The sequence below is a fragment of the Pseudophryne corroboree genome, chromosome 9 (genome assembly GCF_028390025.1).
Source record: "Pseudophryne corroboree isolate aPseCor3 chromosome 9, aPseCor3.hap2, whole genome shotgun sequence".
Taxonomy (NCBI): Eukaryota; Metazoa; Chordata; class Amphibia; order Anura; family Myobatrachidae; genus Pseudophryne; species Pseudophryne corroboree.
The window spans coordinates 11,784,033-11,805,186 of NC_086452.1; the positions used below are offsets into that span (position 1 = coordinate 11,784,033).

The 21,154-nt window shown below is 49.1% G+C and overlaps 1 protein-coding gene and 1 pseudogene across 3 annotated transcripts in view; one reads left to right on the plus strand and one right to left on the minus strand.

The window, feature by feature from the left end:
• TTLL7 (tubulin tyrosine ligase like 7) overlaps nt 1-21,154 on the plus strand; it is a 434,278-nt gene that overhangs the window by 58,707 nt on the left and 354,417 nt on the right. For 2 of the 3 annotated variants that reach the window (XM_063938973.1, XM_063938975.1), the window contains exons 1-4: nt 12,786-12,945; nt 13,071-13,208; nt 16,531-16,652; nt 19,471-19,538. In XM_063938973.1, the coding sequence (XP_063795043.1) occupies nt 12,921-12,945; nt 13,071-13,208; nt 16,531-16,652; nt 19,471-19,538 (353 nt within the window). In that variant the 5' untranslated portion in view covers nt 12,786-12,920. Of the gene's footprint in view, nt 1-12,780; nt 12,946-13,070; nt 13,209-16,530; nt 16,653-19,470; nt 19,539-21,154 lie in introns of those variants that run through there. The other variant, XM_063938974.1, reaches the window with a different exon arrangement.
• LOC134960489 (5S ribosomal RNA) lies at nt 2,819-2,937 on the minus strand (annotated as a pseudogene).

A 21,154-nucleotide genomic window follows, 5' to 3' on the forward strand; every position in this document is an offset into this window, starting at 1 on the left:
ATCGTCCAAGGAGAAGCTGTTATAGTCCATAGCTCTCATGACCCAGCTTCTCAGGGAACATGGTTGGATCCTGAATCTTCCAAAATCACATTTGGAACCAACCAGGATGTTGTCATTTCTGGGAATGATCCTCGACACGGAAGTGCAGAGGGTGTTTTTTCCAGAGGAAAAGCGTTGGTGATACAAACAATGGTCCGGGATTTCCTGAAGCCAGCCCGGGTGTCGGTTCATTGGTGCATTCGCCTTCTGGGGAAGATGGTGGCCTCTTACGAGGCTCTACAGTACGGGAGATTTCATGCTCGGTCCTTCCAACTGGATCTCCTGGACAAATGGTCGTGATCTCATCTACACATGCACCAGAGAATACTTCTGTTGCTGAAGGCCAGGATCTCACTCCACTGGTGGCTGCAATTACCCCACCTTCTGGAGGGCCGCAGGTTCGGGATTCAGGACTGGATCCTTCTAACCACGGATGCAAGTCTCCGTGGCTGGGGCGCAGTCACTCAAGGGGAAACCTTCCAAGGAAGGTGGTCATGGCTGGAAGCCGGCCTGCCGATAAACATTCTGAAATTAAGAGCTGTCTACAACGGTCTTCTCCAAGCGGCCCATCTTCTTAGAAATCGGGCCATTCAAGTGCAGTCGGACAATGTAACGACAGTGGCCTACATAAACCGACAAGGCAGAACGAAGAGCAGAGCTGCATTGTCAGAGGTAAGAAGAATCATCATCTGGGCGGAAAAACACGCGTTGGCGCTGTCGGCTATCTTCATTCCGTGAGTAGACAACTGGAAAGCGGACTTCCTCAGCAGACACGATCTGAGGTGTTCACGGAGGTGACAAATCTTTGGGGTGTACCTCAAATAGACATGATGGCCTCTTGTCTGAACAAGAAGCTTCGGCGGTGTTGTTCCAGGTCGAGGGACCCGCAAGCCGTGGCGGTGGACGCCCTAGTGACTCCGTGGGTGTTCCAGTCGGTATACGTGTTTCCTCCACTTCCAGTCATTCCAAGGGTTCTAAAGCTCATAAGGAGAGCAAGGGTTCAGGCAATCCTCATTCCTTCGGACTGGCCAAGAAAGGCTTGGTACGCGGATCTACTGCTAGAAGAGCCGAGGCCTCTTCCTCTTCAGGAGGACCTGCTACAGCAGGGACCGTTCGCTTATCAAGACTTACCGTGGCTACGTTTGACAGCATGGAGGTTGAACGCCAAATATTAGCTCGGAAGGGCATTCCGACCAAGGTTGGTCGGAATCTCCTTTCCTACCCTGATACAGGCTAGGAAAGGAGTAACGCCAAAGCATTACCATCGCATTTGGAAAAAGTATGTGTCTTGGTGTGAATCCAAGAAGTTTCCTACGGTGGAGTTTAATCTTGGAAGATTTCTCCTCTTCCTCCAGGCAGATATGGGCCTGGGATTAGGTTCCGTAAAGGTACAGATTTCGGCCCTATCCATTTTCTTCCAGAAACAGTTGGCTGCCCTCCCTGAGGTTCAGACTTTTTTGAAGGGAGTTCTGCACATTCAGCCTCCGTTTGTGCCACCTACGGTGCCCTCGGATCTTAACGTGGTGTTGCAGTTCCTCCAGTCGGACTGGTTTGAGCCTCTACAGGAGGTTGAGGTCAAGTTTCTCACGTGGAAGGCGATTACTTTATTGGCCTTGGTTTCTGCTAGACGTGTGAAGTTGGGGGCTTTGTCATGTAAAAGCCCCTGCTTGATCTTCCATGAAGATAGAGCTGAGCTCCGGACACGTCAGCAGTTTCTTCCGAAGGTTGTGTCAGCATTTCATATCAACCAACCAACCAACCAACCAACCAACCAACCAACCAACCAACCAACCAACCTATTGTGGTGCCAGTTGCTACTACTCCTCAGTTTCATCAAAGTCCTTGGATGTTGTAAGGTCTCTGAAAATCTATGTGAAGAGGACTGCTCGTCACAGGAAATCGGACCCTGTTTGCCCTGTATGATCCCAAGAAACTTGGGTGTCCTGCTTCTAAGCAGACAATCTCTCGCTGGATCAGGTTCACTATCCAGCATGCGTATTCTACGGCAGGATTGCTGTGTCCTACGTCTGTTAAGTCCCTCTCTACTTGTAAGGTGGGTTCTTCCTGGGCGGCTGCCCGGGTGTCTTGGCTTTACAGCTTTGCCGAGCGGCTACTTGGTCTGGGTCGAACACGTTTGCAAAGTTCTACAAGTTCGATACTTTGGCCTCTGATGACCTCAAGTTTGGTCAATTGGTTCTGCAGGAGCCTCCGCACTCTCCCTCCCATTCTGGTAGCTTTGGTACATCTTGTAATGGGTTTTTTTTTGCAGAGAAGCAAAAAGGAGACTGCTTTATTGTCTCTCTGGGGCACACTTTGTATCAATAAACTTAATAATGAGATTGATATGTGGTACACTGTGAGTTTAAAGATAAAACTTAACTTTTATTTTTCAGAACAGATGAAAATATTGTTGTATAAATCCACAACAAAATTATTTTTTGAAAAAATGTTTTGTTAAAAAAATATTAAATAACAAGGTAATAATATGTTACTCACTTAATGGAGGTAGGTGGCAGGAAGTTTGTCTGCACATCCACTGTATTTTAGGTGAGTATTAATATTTGACGTTAATCACAGCGAAAGTTTGAGATCCCTTTTTCTCTGTCAACTCATGAATTGTTATATATCAGTACCTTCATAAAAGAGAAACAAGAAACCCGGCTTTTCCAACTCCGGACTCCTTGTAAAGAGTAGGCATAGGCACATATACTGCAATGGATATTCAAGGTGTGGGTTACTTGATTAATCTTGGGTGCAATGATGGAAGGTATATTCCTGAATACTACAGTACCCGGTATTCCCAGAGGGTCACCCTTTCCGGTACTGACCAGGCCCAATGCTGCTTGGCTTCCAAGATCAGACGAGATCGGGCATGTCCAGCATGGTATGACTGTAGATAACTGGGTGAACAACCATCAGCGTGTAAGAATACCCAATGGTAAAAAGAAATATTTGAGCAGAGTTGGACAGAATGGAGTAGTGGATAGGAAAATGCTTGAAGAGAGAAACAAGCAAAATTTGGAAGGAATGGTAATCCAATTTCCTTCAGTCTGTCCTGAAGATGTGTCACAATGCTCATAGATGAGAATCAAATCCAGGAAAGGATTTTATATGGACAGGGGTGCAAATAAACATCGGAACCATATGAGATACTGAATCTTGGTGTTAGTGCTCTGGCAATTATGAAACAGTAACATTGTCAAATAACCAATTGCAAACCCCGGAGGTAGCTTTCAAACAAACCCCAATATTCATATGCGGTTATCCTATATTATGTATAAGGTATGAAAAAATATATTGAGAATACCTAGGAAGGATTTGCACAAGACAGATTCACCACAGGAAAATACTAATAATAATATACCTTGGGGGTCATTCCGAGTTGTTCGCTCGGTAAATTTCTTCGCATCGCAGCGATTTTCCGCTTAGTGCGCATGCGCAATGTTCGCACTGCGACTGCGCCAAGTAAATTTGCTATGCAGTTAGGAATTTTACTCACGGCTTTTTCTTCGTTCTGGTGATCGTAATGTGATTGACAGGAAGTGGGTGTTTCTGGGCGGAAACTGGCCATTTTATGGGCGTGTGGGAAAAAACGCTACAGTTTCTGGGAAAAACGCGGGAGTGGCTGGAGAAACGGGGGAGTGTCTGGGCGAACGCTGGGTGTGTTTGTGACGTCAAACCAGGAACGACAAGCACTGAACTGATCGCACTGGCAGAGTAACTCTCGAGCTACTCAGAAACTGCACAGAGATGTATTTTCGCAATATTGCGAATCTTTCGGTCGCAATTTTAAGAAGCTAAGATTCACTCCCAGTAGGCGGCGGCTTAGCGTGTGTAAAGCTGCTAAAAGCAGCTTGCGAGCGAACAACTCGGAATGGGGGCCCTTATTCACTGACCATATCGAAGTTAGGAATGAGTAACTAAGTGATTCGCAGTAATACCATTTGCTGTCTCTTTAAGAAATAAAAGACATAAAGTTTACACATGGAAACCAGCACACTTTTTGTTAGGTGCACACTGTTGCTAACGGCATAAACTACTGTCTGTCTCTTGCTTCACAATTTGCAAGGGCAGGCAATTGCACAAACACATATATTTCAATAGAATAAACAAGCTCTCTTTAAGCAGGAATACTTATGTTATGTTGCGCTCCTGGCATGGTTAATTGCTGTGTACAAAATAGAAAATTTGCTGGTACACAGATTGAATCCTTATAAATGATCACCCTGTAATATTTGAGTGCACAAAGTTTTAAGTATGTGTGTGCAATATCCAATATCCAGGGAAAAGCAGCAGGTACTGTTGCTGTGGGAGCTAATGCTGGGAAGCACAAATCCCTGTCTGTGCGGCATGCACAGAGCGGGATGAACTTGTCCCCGCTACCAACGTGTAGCGCTAGTGGTAGCTGGGGATAAGAAGCCTGTAGAGAGAGCTAGTAGGAGCAGCAGGGAGCTGTGTTTAATACCTGAGGCTGTGTGCTGGAGATGAGTCCGCTCGCCGGAGCTCCGTTACGGAGATCCCGGAAGTCGGGCGCCGGACCGGAAGTGACGCGCGTTTCGCTGGGAGGAGCTTGTTCACCTGATCATCCTGAGCTTTGTTACATCCCCATGGCACTAATGTGGACCCCAGCATCCTCTAGGACGTAAGAGAAAATAGGATTTTAATTACCTACCGGTAAATCCTTTTCTCGTAGTCCGTAGAGGATGCTGGGCGCCCGGATCCTGCAGTGGTTACTTAGTTCAGTACTGCTTAGTTCTTGGTTTAGTACTGTTTTGTTACTTGGTTAAGTACTGTTGTTCAGCCGTTGCTGATGTTTCAAGCTCGTTAGCTTGGTTTGCCTTGTATGTGTGAGCTGGTGTGACTCTCACCACTATCTGTGTATAATCCTTCTCGAGAAGATGTCAGTCTCCTCGGGCACAGTTTCTAGACTGAGTCTGGTAGGAGGGGCATAGAGGGAGGAGCCAGCCCACACTCTCAAACTCTTAAAATGCCAATGGCTCCTAGTGGACCCGTCTATACCCCATGGTACTAATGTGGACCCCAGCATCCTCTACGGACTACGAGAAAAGGATGTACCGGTAAGTAATTAAAATCCTATTTTTACTCACACACAAGGCTATTAACCAAACAATGTACATCACTTCACTCATCTCATACTATCTCCCTACTAGAGATGAGCGGGTTTGGTGCCTGAGAACCGAACCCCCCCGAACTTCACCACCCGGTCCCGGATCCGAGTCAGGCTCGGGTTTTCCTGTCTGACTTGGAAAACAGAATGAGACAAAACGTCATCATCCCGCTGTCGGATTCTCGCGGGGTTTGGATCCCATATAAACAGCCGCACTTCGCTGCCATTTTCACTCCGGCATTGGAGAGTATAGCGAGAGGACGTGTCTCCGTCCTCAGTGTCCTGCATCAGTACAGTGGTGGTGTCTTGTGCTACATCAGTCCAGTCACAGTGGTGGTGTCCTCTGCAGCCATGTCCAGTGGTGCTGTGTTGTCCTGCATCAGTCCAGTGGTACTGCCATATATGTCCAGCGGTACTGCCGTATATGTCCAGCGGTACTGCCGTATAATTCCAGCGGTACTGCCGTATAATTCCAGTGATCCTGCCGTAAAATACCATTGGTACTGCCGTATAAGTCCAGTCCAGTGGTGCTGTCTTGTGCTGCATCAGTCCAGTCGTGGTGTCCTGTGCTGCATCAGTCCAGTGATGGTGTCCTGCGCTGTATATTATTTACTCCAAATAAAAGGGTTATATACATTACTTATATTATTATCCAAATAATGTTTACAGGATTTGCCCTGTGTGGTGCAGGGGTACGCTCTCCTGTGCCGCATATTATTATAATAGCGCCAAATAAAAGGGTTTTCTCTAACGTCCTAGAGGATGCTGGGGACTCTGTAAGGACCATGGGGATAGACGGGCTCCGCAGGAGACATGGGCACTTTAAGAAAGAATTTAGTTCCTGGTGTGCACTGGCTCCTCCCTCTATGCCCCTCCTCAGTTTGATACTGTGCCCAGAGGAGCTGGGGGCTTTTCAGTGAGCTCTCCTGAGTTTGCTGATAGAAAGTATTTTGTTAGGTTTTTTATTTTCAGGGAGCTCTGCTGGCAACAGACTTCCTGCATCGTGGGACGGAGGGGAGAGAAGCAGCCCTACTCTCTGAGTGCAGGTCCTGCTTCTTAGGCTACTGGACACCATTAGCTCCAGAGGGATTGGTACGCAGGATCTTACCCTCGCCATCCATCCCGGAGCCGCGCCGCCGTCCCCCTCGCAGAGCCGGAAGACAGAAGCCGGGTGAGTATGAGAAGAAAAGAAGACTTCACAGGCGGCAGAAGACTTCATGATCTTCACTGAGGTAACGCACAGCACGGCAGCTGTGCACCATTGCTCCCACACACCTCACATACTCCGGTCACTGTAAGGGTGCAGGGCGCAGGGGGGGCGCCCTGGGCAGCATTTGGGACCTCTGGTTGGCAAAAATAGAACATATATACAGCTGGGCACTGTGTATATGTATCAGCCCCCGCCAAAATTACAGTTTAAGCGGGACAGAAGCCCGCCGCCGAGGGGGTGGGGCTTCTCCCTCAGCACTCACCAGCGCCATTTTTTCTCCACAGCACCGCTGAGAGGAAGCTCCCCGGGCTCTCCCCTGCTGATACACGGTAGAAGATGGTTGAAAAGAGAGGGGGGGGGGGGGGGGCACATAATTAGGCGCAAAAATATTACATACAGCAGCTACTGGGTTAACATTAAGTTACTGTGTTATTCCTGGGATATATAGCGCTGGGGTGTGTGCTGGCATACTCTCTCTCTGTCTCTCCAAATGGCCTGGTGGGGGAACTGTCTTCAGAAAGGACATTCCCTGTGTGTGTGGTGTGTCGGTACGCTTGTGTCGACATGTCTGATGAGGAAGGCTATATTAGAGAGGAGCGGGAGGAAATGAATGTGGTGTCTCCGCCGACGGCGCCGACACCGGATTGGATGGATATGTGGAAGGTTTTAAATGCTAGTGTTAACTCTTTGAACAAAAGATTAGACAAGGCTGAAGCCTTGGGACAGTCAGTGTCTCAACCCGTGCCTGATCCTATGTCGCAGGGACCGTCAGGGTCTCATAAGCGCCCACTATCCCTAATTGTTGACACAGATACCGACATGGATTCTGACTCCAGTGTCGATTACGATGATGCAAAGTTACAGCCAAAATTGGCTAAATCCCTTCGATATATGATTATAGCAATAAAGGATGTTTTGCACATCACAGAGGAAACCCCTGTCCCTGACACGAGGGTGCATATGTATAAGGGAAAGAAGCCTGAGGTAACCTTTCCCCACTCACACGAGCTGAACGAGTTATGTGAAAAAGCTTGGGAATCTCCAGATAAAAGACTGCAGATTTCCAAACGGATTCTTATGGCGTATCCTTTCCCGCTAACGGACAGGTTACGATGGGAATCCTCCCCTAGGGTGGACAAAGCATTAACACGCTTATCCAAGAAGGTAGCCCTGCCGTCCCAGGATTCGGCTACCCTCAAAGATGCTGCTGATCGCAAACAGGAGGTTACCCTAAAGTCCATTTATACACATTCGGGTACCTAACTAAGATCGGCAATCGCGTCGGCCTGGGTGTGTAGTGCTGTAGCAGCATGGACGGATACCTTATCTGAGGAGATTGATACCCTAGATAAGGATACTGTATTATTGACCCTGGGGCATATTAAAGATGCTGTCCTATATATGAGAGATGCTCAAAGAGACATTAGTTTACTGGGTTCTAGAATAAACGCTATGTCGATTTCTGCCAGAAGAGTCCTGTGGACACGGCAGTGGACAGGTGATGCCGACTCAAAAAGGCATATGGAGGTTTTACCTTACAGGGGTGAGGAATTGTTCGGGGAAGGTCTCTCGGACCTGGTCTCCACAGCTACAGCTGGAAAATCAAATGTCTTGCCTTATGTTCCCTCACAGCCTAAGAGAGCACCGCATTATCAAATGCAGTCCTTTCGATCACAAAAAAACAAGAAAGTGCGAGGTGCGTCCTTTCTTGCCAGAGGTAGGGGCAGAGGAAAGAAGCTGCACAACGCAGCTAGTTCCCAGGAACAGAAGTCCTCCCCGGCCTCTACAAAATCCACCGCATGACGCTAGGGCTCCACGGGCGGAGTCCGACCCAGTGGGGGTACGTATTCGGAATTTCAGCCACATATGGGTTCACTCCCAGGTGGATCCCTGGGCAATAGAAATTGTTTCTCAGGGTTACAAGCTGGAATTCGAAGAGATGCCTCCTCGCCGATATTTCAAATCGGCCCTACCAGCTTCTCCCCAAGAGAGGGAGACTGTTCTAAATGCAATACAAAAATTGTATCTTCAACAGGTTGTGGTCAGGGTTCCCCTCCTTCAACAAGGAAGGGGTTATTACTCGTCCATGTTTGTAGTCCCAAAACCGGACGGTTCGGTCAGACCCATAATAAATTTAAAATCTCTGAACCTATACTTGAAAAGGTTCAAGTTCCAGATGGAATCGCTAAGAGCGGTCATCGCAAGCCTAGAAGGGGGGATTTTATGGTGTCTCTGGACATAAAGGATGCATACCTTCATGTCCCCATTTATCCACCTCATCAGGCGTACCTCAGATTTGCGGTACAGGATTGTCATTACCAATTTCAGACGTTGCCGTTTGGTCTCTCCACGGCTCCGAGAATTTTCACCAAGGTAATGGCGGAAATGATGGTGCTCCTGCGGAAGCAAGGTGTCACAATTGTCCCGTACTTGGACGATCTCCTCATAAAAGCGAGATCAAGAGAGCAGTTGCTGAACAGCGTAGCACTTTCACTGGAAGTGTTACAGCAACACGGCTGGATTCTCAATATTCCAAAGTGGCAGTTGGTTCCTACGACTCGTCTGCCTTTCTTGGGCATGATTCTGGACACGGACCAGAAGAGGGTTTATCTCCCGATAGAAAAGGCCCAGGAACTCATGACTCTGGTCAGGAACCTATTGAAACCAAGACAGGTGTCAGTGCATCACTGCACTCGAGTCCTGGGAAAGATGGTGGCATCCTACGAGGCCATTCCCTTCGGCAGGTTCCATGCGAGGACCTTCCAATGGGACCTACTGGACAAGTGGTCCGGGTCACATCTACAGATGCATCGGCTGATCACCCTGTCCCCCAGGGCCAAGGTGTCCCTACTGTGGTGGCTGCAGAGTGCTCACCTTCTCGAGGGCCGCAGATTCGGCATTCAGGACTGGATCCTGGTGACCACGGACGCAAGCCTCCGAGGTTGGGGAGCAGTCACACAGGGAAGAAATTTCCAAGGTCTTTGGTCAAGTCAAGAGACTTGTCTTCACATCAACATCCTGGAGCTAAGGGCCATATACAACGCCCTGCGTCAAGCGGAGACCTTGCTTCGCGACCAACCGGTTCTGATCCAGTCAGACATCACCGCAGTGGCCCATGTAAACCGCCAAGGCGGCACAAGGAGCAGAGTGGCAATGGCGGAGGCCACCAGAATTCTTCGCTGGGCGGAGAATCATGTAAGCGCACTGTCAGCAGTGTTCATTCCGGGAGTGGACAACTGGGAAGCAGACTTCCTCAGCAGACACTACCTACACCCGGGAGAGTGGGGACTTCATCGGGAAGTCTTCGCACAGATTACAAGTCGGTGGGAACTGCCACAGGTGGACATGATGGCGTCCCGCCTCAACAAAAAGCTACAGAGGTATTGCGCCAGGTCAAGAGACCCTCAGGCAGTAGCTGTAGACGCCCTAGTGACACCAAGGGTGTTCCAGTCGGTCTATGTGTTTCCTCCTCTTCCTCTCATACCCAAGGTGTTGAGGATAATAAGAAGAAGAGGAGTGAGAACAATCCTCATTGTTCCAGATTGGCCACGAAGGACCTGGTATCCAGATCTGCAGTAAATGCTCACAGAAGATCCGTGGCCTCTTCCTCTAAGACAGGACCTGTTGCAGCAGGGGCCTTGTCTGTTCCAAGACTTACCGCGGCTGCGTTTGACGGCATGGCGGTTGAACGCCGGATCCTAGCAGAGAAAGGCATTCCGGATGAGGTCATTCCTACGCTAGTAAAGGCTAGGAAGGACGTGACGTCTAAACATTATCACCGTATATGGCGAAAGTATGTTTCTTGGTGTGAGGCCAGGAATGCTCCTACGGAAGAATTCCATCTGGTCCGTTTCCTTCACTTCCTACAAACTGGAGTGAATTTGGGCCTAAAATTAGGCTCTATTAAGGTCCTGATTTCGGCCCTATCCATTTTCTTTCAAAAAGAATTGGCTTCTCTTCCAGAAGTTCAGACTTTCGTGAAGGGAGTGCTGCATATTCAGCCTCCTTTTGTGCCTCCGGTGGCACCTTGGGACCTTAACGTGGTGTTGAGTTTCCTAAAGTCACACTGGTTTGAACCACTTAAAACGGTGGAGTTGAAATATCTTACGTGGAAGGGGGTCATGTTATTAGCCTTTGCTTCGGCTAGGCGAGTGTCAGAATTGGCGGCTTTGTCACATAAAAGCCCCTATCTGGTTTTCCATATGGATAGAGCGGAATTGCGGACCCATCCTCAATTTCTGCCAAAAGTGGTATCATCTTTTCATATGAACCAACCTATTGTGGTGCCTGTGGCTACACGTGACTTGGAGGATTCCGAGTTACTTGATGTAGTCAGGGCTTTCAAAATTTACGTGGCCAGAACGGCTAGAGTCAGAAAAATAGAAGCATTGTTTGTCCTGTATGCTGCCAACAAGGTTGGCGGCCCTGCTTCAAAGCAAACTATTGCTCGCTGGATTTGTAACACGATTCAGCAAGCGCATTCTACGGCTGGATTGCCGTTACCAAAATCGGTCAAGGCCCATTCCACTAGGAAGGTGGGCTCTTCTTGGGCGGCTGCCCGAGGGGTCTCGGCACTACAGCTGTGTCGAGCTGCTACTTGGTCGGGTTCAAACACCTTTGCAAAATTCTATAAGTTTGATACCCTGGCTGAGGAGGACCTCATGTTTGCTCAATCGGTGCTGCAGAGTCATCCGCACTCTCCCGCCCGTTTGGGAGCTTTGGTATAATTTCCATGGTCCTTACGGAGTCCCCAGCATCCACTAGGATGTTAGAGAAAATAAGATTTTAAACCTACCGGTAAATCTTTTTCTCGTAGTCCGTAGAGGATGCTGGGCGCCCGTCCCAAGTGCGGACTACTTCTGCAATACTTGTATATAGTTATTGCTTCAATAAGGGTTACGTTATAGTTGCATCGGGCCTGAACTGATGCTATGTTGTCTTTCATACTGTTAACTAGGTTGTTATCACAAGTTATATGGTGTGATTGGTGTGGCTGGTATGAATCTTGCCCTGGATTTACAAAATCCTTTCCTCGTACTGTCCGTCTCCTCTGGGCACAGTTTCTCTAACTGAGGTCTGGAGGAGGGGCATAGAGGGAGGAGCCAGTGCACACCAGGAACTAAATTCTTTCTTAAAGTGCCCATGTCTCCTGCGGAGCCCCGTCTATCCCCATGGTCCTTACGGAGTCCCCAGCATCCTCTACGGACTACGAGAAAAAGATTTACCGGTAGGTTTAAAATCTTATTATTATCCAAATTATTTTTACAGTCTTTGCCGTGTGTGTGTGTGTGTGTGTGTGTGTGTGTGTGTGTGTGGTTTAGGGGTACGCTCTCCTGTGCCACCAATATTGTGCATGTATTACATCTGGGCAAATTCCAGCACGTCCCATGTTGTTTGTGCCGCACACTTGTGTCGCTTAGCTTAGTCATACAGCCACCTCATTGCACCTCTTTTTCTTCTTTGCATGATGTGCTGTTTGGGGCCTAGTTTTTTTTAAGTGCCACCCTGTCTGCAACTGTAGTGCCCCCCCTAGATGGGCCAGGTGTTTGTGCCGCACACTTGTGTCGCTTAGCTTATTCATACAGCTACCTCATTGCACCTCTTTTACTTCTTTGCATGATGTGCTGTTTGGGGACTAGTTTTTTTAAGTGCCATCCTGTCTGCAACTGCAGTGCCACTCCTAGATGGGCCAGGTGTTTGTGTTGTACACTTGTGTCGCTTAGCTTAGTCACACAGCGACCTCTGTGCAACTTTTAGGCCTAAAAATAATATTGTGAGGTGTGAGGTGTTCAGAATAGACTGGAAATTAGTGGAAATGAATGTTATTGAGGTTAATAATACCGTAGGAGCAAAATTACCCCCAAATTCTGTGATTTTAGCTGTTTTTATGTTTTTTTTAAAAATCATCCAGATCCAAAACACGAGGATGGAACCAGAACAAAAACCAAAACACAAAAAACGAAAAGTGCCCGCCGCACATGTGCTCCAGCGCTGCGTCCGAGGGTGTTCCATCCTGTTCCTCTGTGACCCCATCGGCCGGCCGAGTTACCGCGGCATGAAACCCCGGCAGTCTTCAGCTGCTTTACGAGCGAGGATGCAGGATGCATACTGCACATGCGCAATACGGGTCCTGCGTGCGCAATGTACGGAACATCGCTACACCGCGTGACTTCTGTCACTCCCTCCACTTCTGAATCAGGCCCTGTCTGATTGGTGCCCTGGTTTTGGCAGCACTGAGCGTGACAGTGAGCGCAACGTGCAAGCCACAGTGCACCTCATGCCTCTGTGATGTCACTGGCTCCTAGGGAAATGATTGGCTGCCCTCTCACAGACCGCTGCCTCTATATACAGGTGACCAATGCACTCAGACGTACCGGTTAGTTTATGTCCGCTCTTTCTGCAGGTTCCCCCCCCCCCCACCGCCCTGGTTATGTGATGCCGTGACGGAGCGTGGAAGGTCCCGGAGATGATATGACGACCGGTTCCCGCGAGCTGGGTACGGATTACCAGTACTGACGCTACATTGCCGTATCACCGCACATCATGCCATCCTTGCCTAATGAGTCTGGTATGACCTTTGTGTTCTCACGTACATTCCATTATCACCATGTATTTATGTGCTGCAGCGTAGACGCGATTAACCCTTCAGTGCACCAGCAATCCTTTCATCTTCTCTCCCTTCTCATTTGGAAGATCGCCATGCATCGTCCAGCCTGTCGCTAAGCTCAGCGTTGCCGTACCCGCCCAATGGTCCAAACAGGAGAAAGCTCAGGAAGAAGAGAAAAAATGGCACAATCATGGCCAACGTTGGCGGAACCAAGTATGAGATTGGTGAGTCCGTCTGGCGGAACACATTGTGTTGGTAGTTCTTTGTTGTATGGGTCCACCAGGGTGTCCGCGGTCAGTCCTCTGAGATCCAGGGCACAGGTCACTTGTGTTTCCATAAAATGCTTATACATATAGTACGCCTTTCTCCGCCATTTCCCTGCTCATTTACGGAGAATACCACTCACAGATAGGTTCATCCATAGCCCTATTCACCAGGTACATATAAGGGTTTACACCGGGGATAGCACTGCTGTCACAGCAATGGCGTCCCCATGTATACAAGGCCTATGTAATAAGTATCCCTGCAGCGTTTATACCGACTCCCATAGCGCCATCTCATCATTGCAAGAACACATTAAAACCATCAGGAAAATTATTACTTGAATCACTTTTAAAGCATTTTTTTACATTTCTTGAAATAACTAAATCTATGGCCCGAAATGTAATTAGCCACCGGTTACCTTAATGCAGGTTACCGAGGGTCAAAGGGGGTCATTCCGAGTTGTTCGCTAGCTGCCCTTGTTCACAGCGCAGCGATCAGGCTAAAAATCGGCATTTGTTGTTTTGCACAGGTTCTAGCGAAGTTTTCAGTCGCACTGACGGCCGCAAGAAGATTGACAGGAAGGGGGCGTTTCTGGGTGTCAACTGACCGTTTTCAGGGACTGTTTGCAAAAAGGCAGGCGTGTCTGAAAAAACACAGGCGTGGCTGGGCGCTCACCGGGCGGGTGTATGACGTCAAATCTGGACAGGAATAGGCTGAAGTGATCGCAAGTGCTGAGTAGGTTCAGAGCTACTCAGAAACTGCACAAACTGTTTTTGCTGAGCTCGGCTGCACAAGCGTTCACACTTCTGCTAAGCTAAAATACACTCCCCAGTGGGCGGCGGCATAGCGTTTGCACGGCTGCTAAAACTAGCTAGCGAACGATCAATTCGGGATGACCCCCAAAAACTGATGAGCTGGACTTTTTCTTATTTAAGTCCGTGTACTCTAATGCTTGTCTCAATGGGAGTGAAGACAGAATTAAGGTCGCAGACCCGGAGTAGGTGAAAAGTGGGGACAATTCTTTACTGTCAGGTACTTGGAGATGGGAGTAACAATTGCTTTTTCTTAATTTAAAAAAAAATTGCTTAAAACACATAAAAATCACATAACAGACCTATGTCTTTATACCAAAATAATCTGGAGGCTTCAGGTCCTCATTCAGCTGCAGTTGCAGTTTTGCTATTTTAGTAAAACTGCAACTGGCTGCGACTGCATGCTGTGGGGCCGCCCAGCATGTAAATACCTGGCAGCGGTGCAGTGCAATTGCGACCGCATCGCTGATTTGTGGATGCCCCCTGCCTCCGCAGCCAGGCTGCAAAGGCTTTCTCAGGGCAGGCATTTTATGGGTCGCAGCGGCAGCGTGTGATTTCACGCGGGCATCCCGAACTGCCCCCAGTTTCTGACACCACGCCAGCCGAACGCCACGTCACCACCCATGCAACACCGCGTCGCCACCCCGTGCTGCCCCACGAACGCCTCTTCCTGTCAGTCAGGCAGAGACGTTCATATAACTGAGATGTAGGTACTGCGCGTGCGCACTGCGGGGGCAGATGGTGAGATGCGATCGTATCTCAATTCCGTGTGAAGCTGAATACGCCACTTAGTTTGTTGAACACACCCGCTTACTATCATTTGACACCCTGTGAGAAGCGACGATACGCTGCTTATGGCCACTAACCGCCTTCTACACTTTACCCACAGTTATTTGCCACTTTCTTTGTGGGGGGAGGGGGGGGAGGGGTAATTTTCCCCCTTTTCTCTGCACCTTCCCCGGTGGCGTACCATTGCATTACTGCGCTGTGTTCCTGCTGGCTCCACAAATTTTCTAATTACACCGTGCGACACGCGGGAGCGAACTTGTTGAAAATAACCCATGACGTGAGTGATAATGTAACCCGTGGCTTCTGCGATGGAACTCGCGTCTAAGTGGATAGGTCCCTAAGTGTAACGAGCAGCCCACCTTAGCCTTCCGGTGGTGAGTAGGCCCCTTTAGTGTTGTATTTATGAGTGGGGGGCACTATGATAAATTAAACACGGGGGAAATGTATCAAAGCTTCTAGAGAGATAAAGTGGAGAGAGATAAAATACCAGCCAATCCGCTCCTAACTGCCGTGTTACAGGCTATGGGGTATATTCAATTAGGGTCGAAAGCTGCTGTCTGTTGAAAAGACGGCAGTTTTCGACTTTTTAAGGTCGAATAGTGATTCGACCTATTCAGTCCCAACAGTTTTTATTCGACAAATCGTGGAATTTGACTTGTCGAATAGTACGTGAATTGGCGGTATAGCTGCCGATTCACGTAGGTATAGCTGCCGATTCACATACTTTTGAGTGAAACGGGGCCAAATTCGACAGGATTTGGCCCCGTTTCCAACCATCTCAGTCCGACATAAAAAAATGTCAGGCTGAGATGTGGGACCCAGAGGAGGAGGGGGGGGGGGCGCAGGGAGACGGGGAACAGCCGCCGGCATACAGGGGAGAGAAGCGGTACAGCACAGCGCTGCAGCAGGATGTCACACAGCCGCGCCGCTCATGGCAGCTTCCACCCGGCTCCAGCAAGTGAGGCCACACTTGCTGGAGCCGGGTGGACACTGCCGTCAGGTCGGACGGCTGTGAGACACCCTCCTGCTGCGCTACTGTAGCGCTGATCTCCTCCGTCTACCTGCAACTGTCCACGCTGGTCTCCCCGCGCCCCCCCCCCCCCCCTCTCCTCCTCTGGGTCCCCTCATCTCAATTCGACTTTTTAACAGTCGAATTGAGATGAGATTGAATAGGGGTTGTCGGATCCATTCCAACAAATGCATGTCGGAATGGATCCATCCCTAATTGAATATACCCCTATGTGTGACAAATATCAGGAAGGAGCTGGTTGGTTGGTACTTTGAGGATGATGTATCAAGCAGTGGAAAGAATGGAGAACCAATTAGCTTTTAGGAAGCATTTATCAAGTACACTATATAAGAATGGAGAATTGGAACAAAATAAGCCCCAGACTGCACAAACTCTGCCCTTATTAAGCTCCACAGTTTGGGACTGTCCTGACAGATTGGTAGAGTAGGGGGTGTTGTCCCCTCTCCTTCTGCTTGGATCAGACGAGCAGCGTCGCCGCCACACGGTCGGATATCATAAGAGTGAGAGGATAGAGGTGTGACAGTCTGGGGAGTTGGGCTCCACTTCTCCGCCCCATGGTACGCTGGGTGTTATATAAGCCCGCCATACAGTGTATGCTTTATTTTATTTATGCCGTAATAAACCTCTCCTGCCCCCTCCTGTGTACGGCAGTCCGTGTAGTGATTGAAGAGATGCAGTTTGTGAAGAGTCGGGATGAGGATGAGACGGCCAACCTTATCTGGAGCGACTGCGCGGTACAGCACGAGAAGATTGCGGAGCTCAGGAACTATCAGGTGAGTGTCTGTACAAGGGCGTGGGATTCTCATGTGGCATCTACGGTCTGTATAATGGCCCATTCCGAGTTGATCGCACCCTGCCATTTTTCGCAGCGCAGCGATCAGGTTACTACTGCGCATGCATATGCACCGCAATGCGCAGGCGCGTCGTACGGGTACAAACCGCATCGTTGCTGTGCAATGCTTCTAGCGACGAATTCATTCGCACAGCCGATCGCAAGGAGATTGACAGGAAGAGGGCGTTTATGGGTGTCAACTGACCGTTTTCTGGGAGTGGTAGGGAAAACGCAGGCGTGTCCAGGCATTTGCAGGGCGGGTGTCTAATGTCAATTCCGGGCCCGGACAGGGTGATGTGATCGCAAGGGCTGAGTAAGTTCAGACCTACTCTTAAACTGCAAAAAACTTTTTTGTCCCGCTCGGCTACACATGCGATCGCACACTTGCAAAGCACAAATACACGCGGCGACTATGCGTTTGCACGGCTGCAAAAAGTATCTAGCGAGCGATCAATTTGGAATGTGGGACAAATGTACAGTCAGGCTGCGTTATATACTCAGACTGATATAGCGTGTCTAAAGAGGCCGCCTGATGTTACACAACGTGATGTTACACAAAGCCGATTGTTAGTACATCAAACACCTCACTTTCTTACATATCCCAGGTGACTCCCAAACTTGTGTGTCTGTCCTGGGCTCCCGAGAGAGTGACGTGGGCGGCCTGCTGGCTTGGCGACAGATTTATCCCTGCTGTACAGTGCCACAAATCCCAGCAGCGAGAGCAGGGCGCAGTATTACCCACCCCCCAGCTAGCTGCCCCTTCCGGGTTACATCCTAAGGAGTCACTCTGAAAATGGGCAAATGCGTGTTACAGCGCCCGTGACAATTATTCATTTATAGGCTGTGGAGACAGGAGAGAACTGGTCAGATATGAGAACATCTTCTAATCCACAAAAATCTACACCTTATCACCACACCTGTATGTATGTACGTATCACACCTGTATGTACATATTGCACCTGTATGTACGTGTCACATCTGTAAATATTATTACACCTGCACTTATCACACCTGTACATATTGTTACACCTGCACTTATCACACCTGTACATATTATTACACCTGCACTTATCACACCTGTACATATTGTTACACCTGCACTTATCACACCTGTACATATTGTTACACCTGCACTTATCACACCTGTACATATTGTTACACCTGCACTTATCACACCTGTACATATTGTTACACCTGCACTTATCACACCTGTACATATTGTTACACCTGCACTTATGACACCTGCACATATTATTACACCTGCACTTACAGTATCACACCTGTACATATTGTTACACCTGCACTTACAGTATCACACCTGTACATATTATTACACCTGCACTTATCACACCTGTACATATTATTACACCTGCACTTATCACACCTGTACATATTGTTACACCTGCACTTATGACACCTGCACATATTATTACACCTGCACTTATCACATCTGTACATATTGTTACACCTGCACTTATGACACCTGCACATATTATTACACCTGTACATATTGTTACACCTGCACTTATCACACCTGCACATATTATTACACCTGCACTTATCACACCTGTACATATTGTTACACTTGCACTTATCACACCTGTACATATTATTACACCTGCACTTATCACACCTGTACATATTATTACACCTGCACTTATCACACCTGTACATATTATTACACCTGCAGTTTGTGTCTTGCAGAGATCTCCTGTGTATTATAGTCATACACATAAAGCGTTCTATAGCAGTCACAGTAGCAGGGAATCTGTTAGATCTGACCAGCTGCGTCAGTGAGTGTGATTGTGCAAACGCACTTTGAAAAGAAGAGAAATATTCTAGTTTGGGGGTGTCTCTCTATATACCCCTGTTACACGTCTGTCAGGCGGTACCTTGTGTCACTGGTGTGTAACCAGTGGATAGCGTGTTTGCGATGGTTCCGTGTTACACGTCTGTCAGGTGGTACCTTGTGTCACTGGTGTTTGACCAGTGGATAGCGTGTGTGCGATGGTTCCGTGTTACACGTCTGTCAGGCGGTGCCTTGTGTCACTGGTGTGTAACCAGTAGATAGCGTGCGTGTGATGGTTCCGTGTTACACGTCTGTCAGGCGGTACCTTGTGTCACTGGTGTGTGACCAGTGGATAGCGTGTGTGTGATGGTTCCGTGTTACACGTCTGTCAGGCGGTGCCTTGTGTCACTGGTGTGTGATGGTTCCTTGTTACACGTCTGTCAGGCGGTGCCTTGTGTCACTGGTGTGTAACCAGTAGATAGCGTGTGTGTGATGGTTCCGTGTTACACGTCTGTCAGGCGGTGCCTTGTGTCACTGGTGTGTGATGGTTCCTTGTTACACGTCTGTCAGGCGGTGCCTTGTGTCACTGGTGTGTAACCAGTAGATAGCGTGTGTGTGATGGTTCCGTGTTACACGTCTGTCAGGCGGTGCCTTGTGTCACTGGTGTGTAACCAGTAGATAGCGTGCGTGTGATGGTTCCGTGTTACACGTCTGTCAGGCGGTACCTTGTGTCACTGGTGTGTGACCAGTGGATAGCGTGTGTGTGATGGTTCCGTGTTACACGTCTGTCAGGCGGTGCCTTGTGTCACTGGTGTGTGATGGTTCCTTGTTACACGTCTGTCAGGCGGTGCCTTGTGTCACTGGTGTGTAACCAGTAGATAGCGTGTGTGTGATGGTTCCGTGTTACACGTCTGTCAGGCGGTGCCTTGTGTTATTGGTTCTTAGTTACACTTTGTGTTTCTTGTTGCAGAGACTGAACCATTTCCCGGGCATGGGGGAGATCTGCCGCAAGGACTGCCTGTCCAGGAACATGACCAAGTAAGTTGCGTCGTTTATCTTGGTATATGCCGTAGAAATCTGCGCTGATATCGCTGCTACAAAGATGGCTGATGTCTGGTTTTGTATGGGAGCAGCATGGCTGTAGCGTGGCGCCGTGTGTGAAAATGTGTGTGTATGGGAGCAGCATGGCTGTAGCGTGGCACCGTGTGTGAGAATGTGTGTGTATGGGAGCAGCATGGCTGTAGCGTGGCACCGTGTGTGAGAATGTGTATGTATGGGAGCAGCATGGCTGTAGCGTGGCACCGTGTGTGAGAATGTGTATGTATGGGAGCAGCATGGCTGTAGCGTGGCACCGTGTGTGAGAATGTGTATGTATGGGAGCAGCATGGCTGTAGCGTGGCACCGTGTGTGAGAATGTGTATGTATGGGAGCAGCATGGCTGTAGCGTGGCTCCGTGTGTGAGAATGTGTATGTATGGGAGCAGCATGGCTGTAGCGTGGCTCCGTGTGTGAGAATGTGTGTGTATGGGAGCAGCATGGCTGTAGCGTGGCGCTGTGTGTGAGAATGTGTGTGTATGGGAGCAGCATGGCTGTAGCGTGGCGCTGTGTGTGAGAATGTGTGTGTATGGGAGCAGCATGGCTGTAGCGTGGCTCCGTGTGTGAGAATGTGTATGTATGGGAGCAGCATGGCTGTAGCGTGGCGCTGTGTGTGAGAATGTGTATGTATGGGAGCAGCATGGCTGTAGCGTGGTGCTGTGTGTGAGAATGTGTATGTATGTGAGCAGCATGGCTGTAGTGTGCGTGGCACCGTGTGTGAGAATGTGTATGTATGGGAGCAGCATGGCTGTAGCGTGGCGCTGTGTGTGAGAATGTGTATGTATGGGAGCAGCATGGCTGTAGCGTGGCGCTGTGTGTGAGAATGTGTGTGTATGGGAGCAGCATGGCTGTAGCGTGGCGCTGTGTGTGAGAATGTGTATGTATGTGAGCAGCATGGCTGTAGCGTGGCGCCGTGTGTGAGAATGTGTATGTATGGGAGCAGCATGGCTGTAGCGTGGCTCCGTGTGTGAGAATGTGTATGTATGGGAGCAGCATGGCTGTAGCGTGGCTCCGTGTGTGAGAATGTGTATGTATGGGAGCAGCATGGCTGTAGCGTGGCGCTGTGTGTGAGAATGTGTATGTATGGGAGCAGCATGGCTGTAGCGTGGCACCGTGTGTGAGAATGTGTATGTATGGGAGCAGCATGGCTGTAGCGTGGCGCTGTGTGTGAGAATGTGTATGTATGGGAGCAGCATGGCTGTAGCGTGGCGCCGTGTGTGAGAATGTGTATGTATGGGAGCAGCATGGCTGTAGTGTGGCGCCGTGTGTGAGAATGTGTATGTATGGGAGCAGCATGGCTGTAGCGTGGCGCTGTGTGTGAGAATGTGTATGTATGGGAGCAGCATGGCTGTAGTGTGCGTGGCGCCGTGTGTGAGAATGTGTATGTATGGGAGCAGCATGGCTGTAGTGTGGCACCGTGTGTGAGAATGTGTGTGTATGTATGGGAGCAGCATGGCTGTAGTGTGGCGCTGTGTGTGAGAATGTGTATGTATGGGAGCAGCATGGCTGTAGCGTGGCACCGTGTGTGAGAATGTGTATGTATGGGAGCAGCATGGCTGT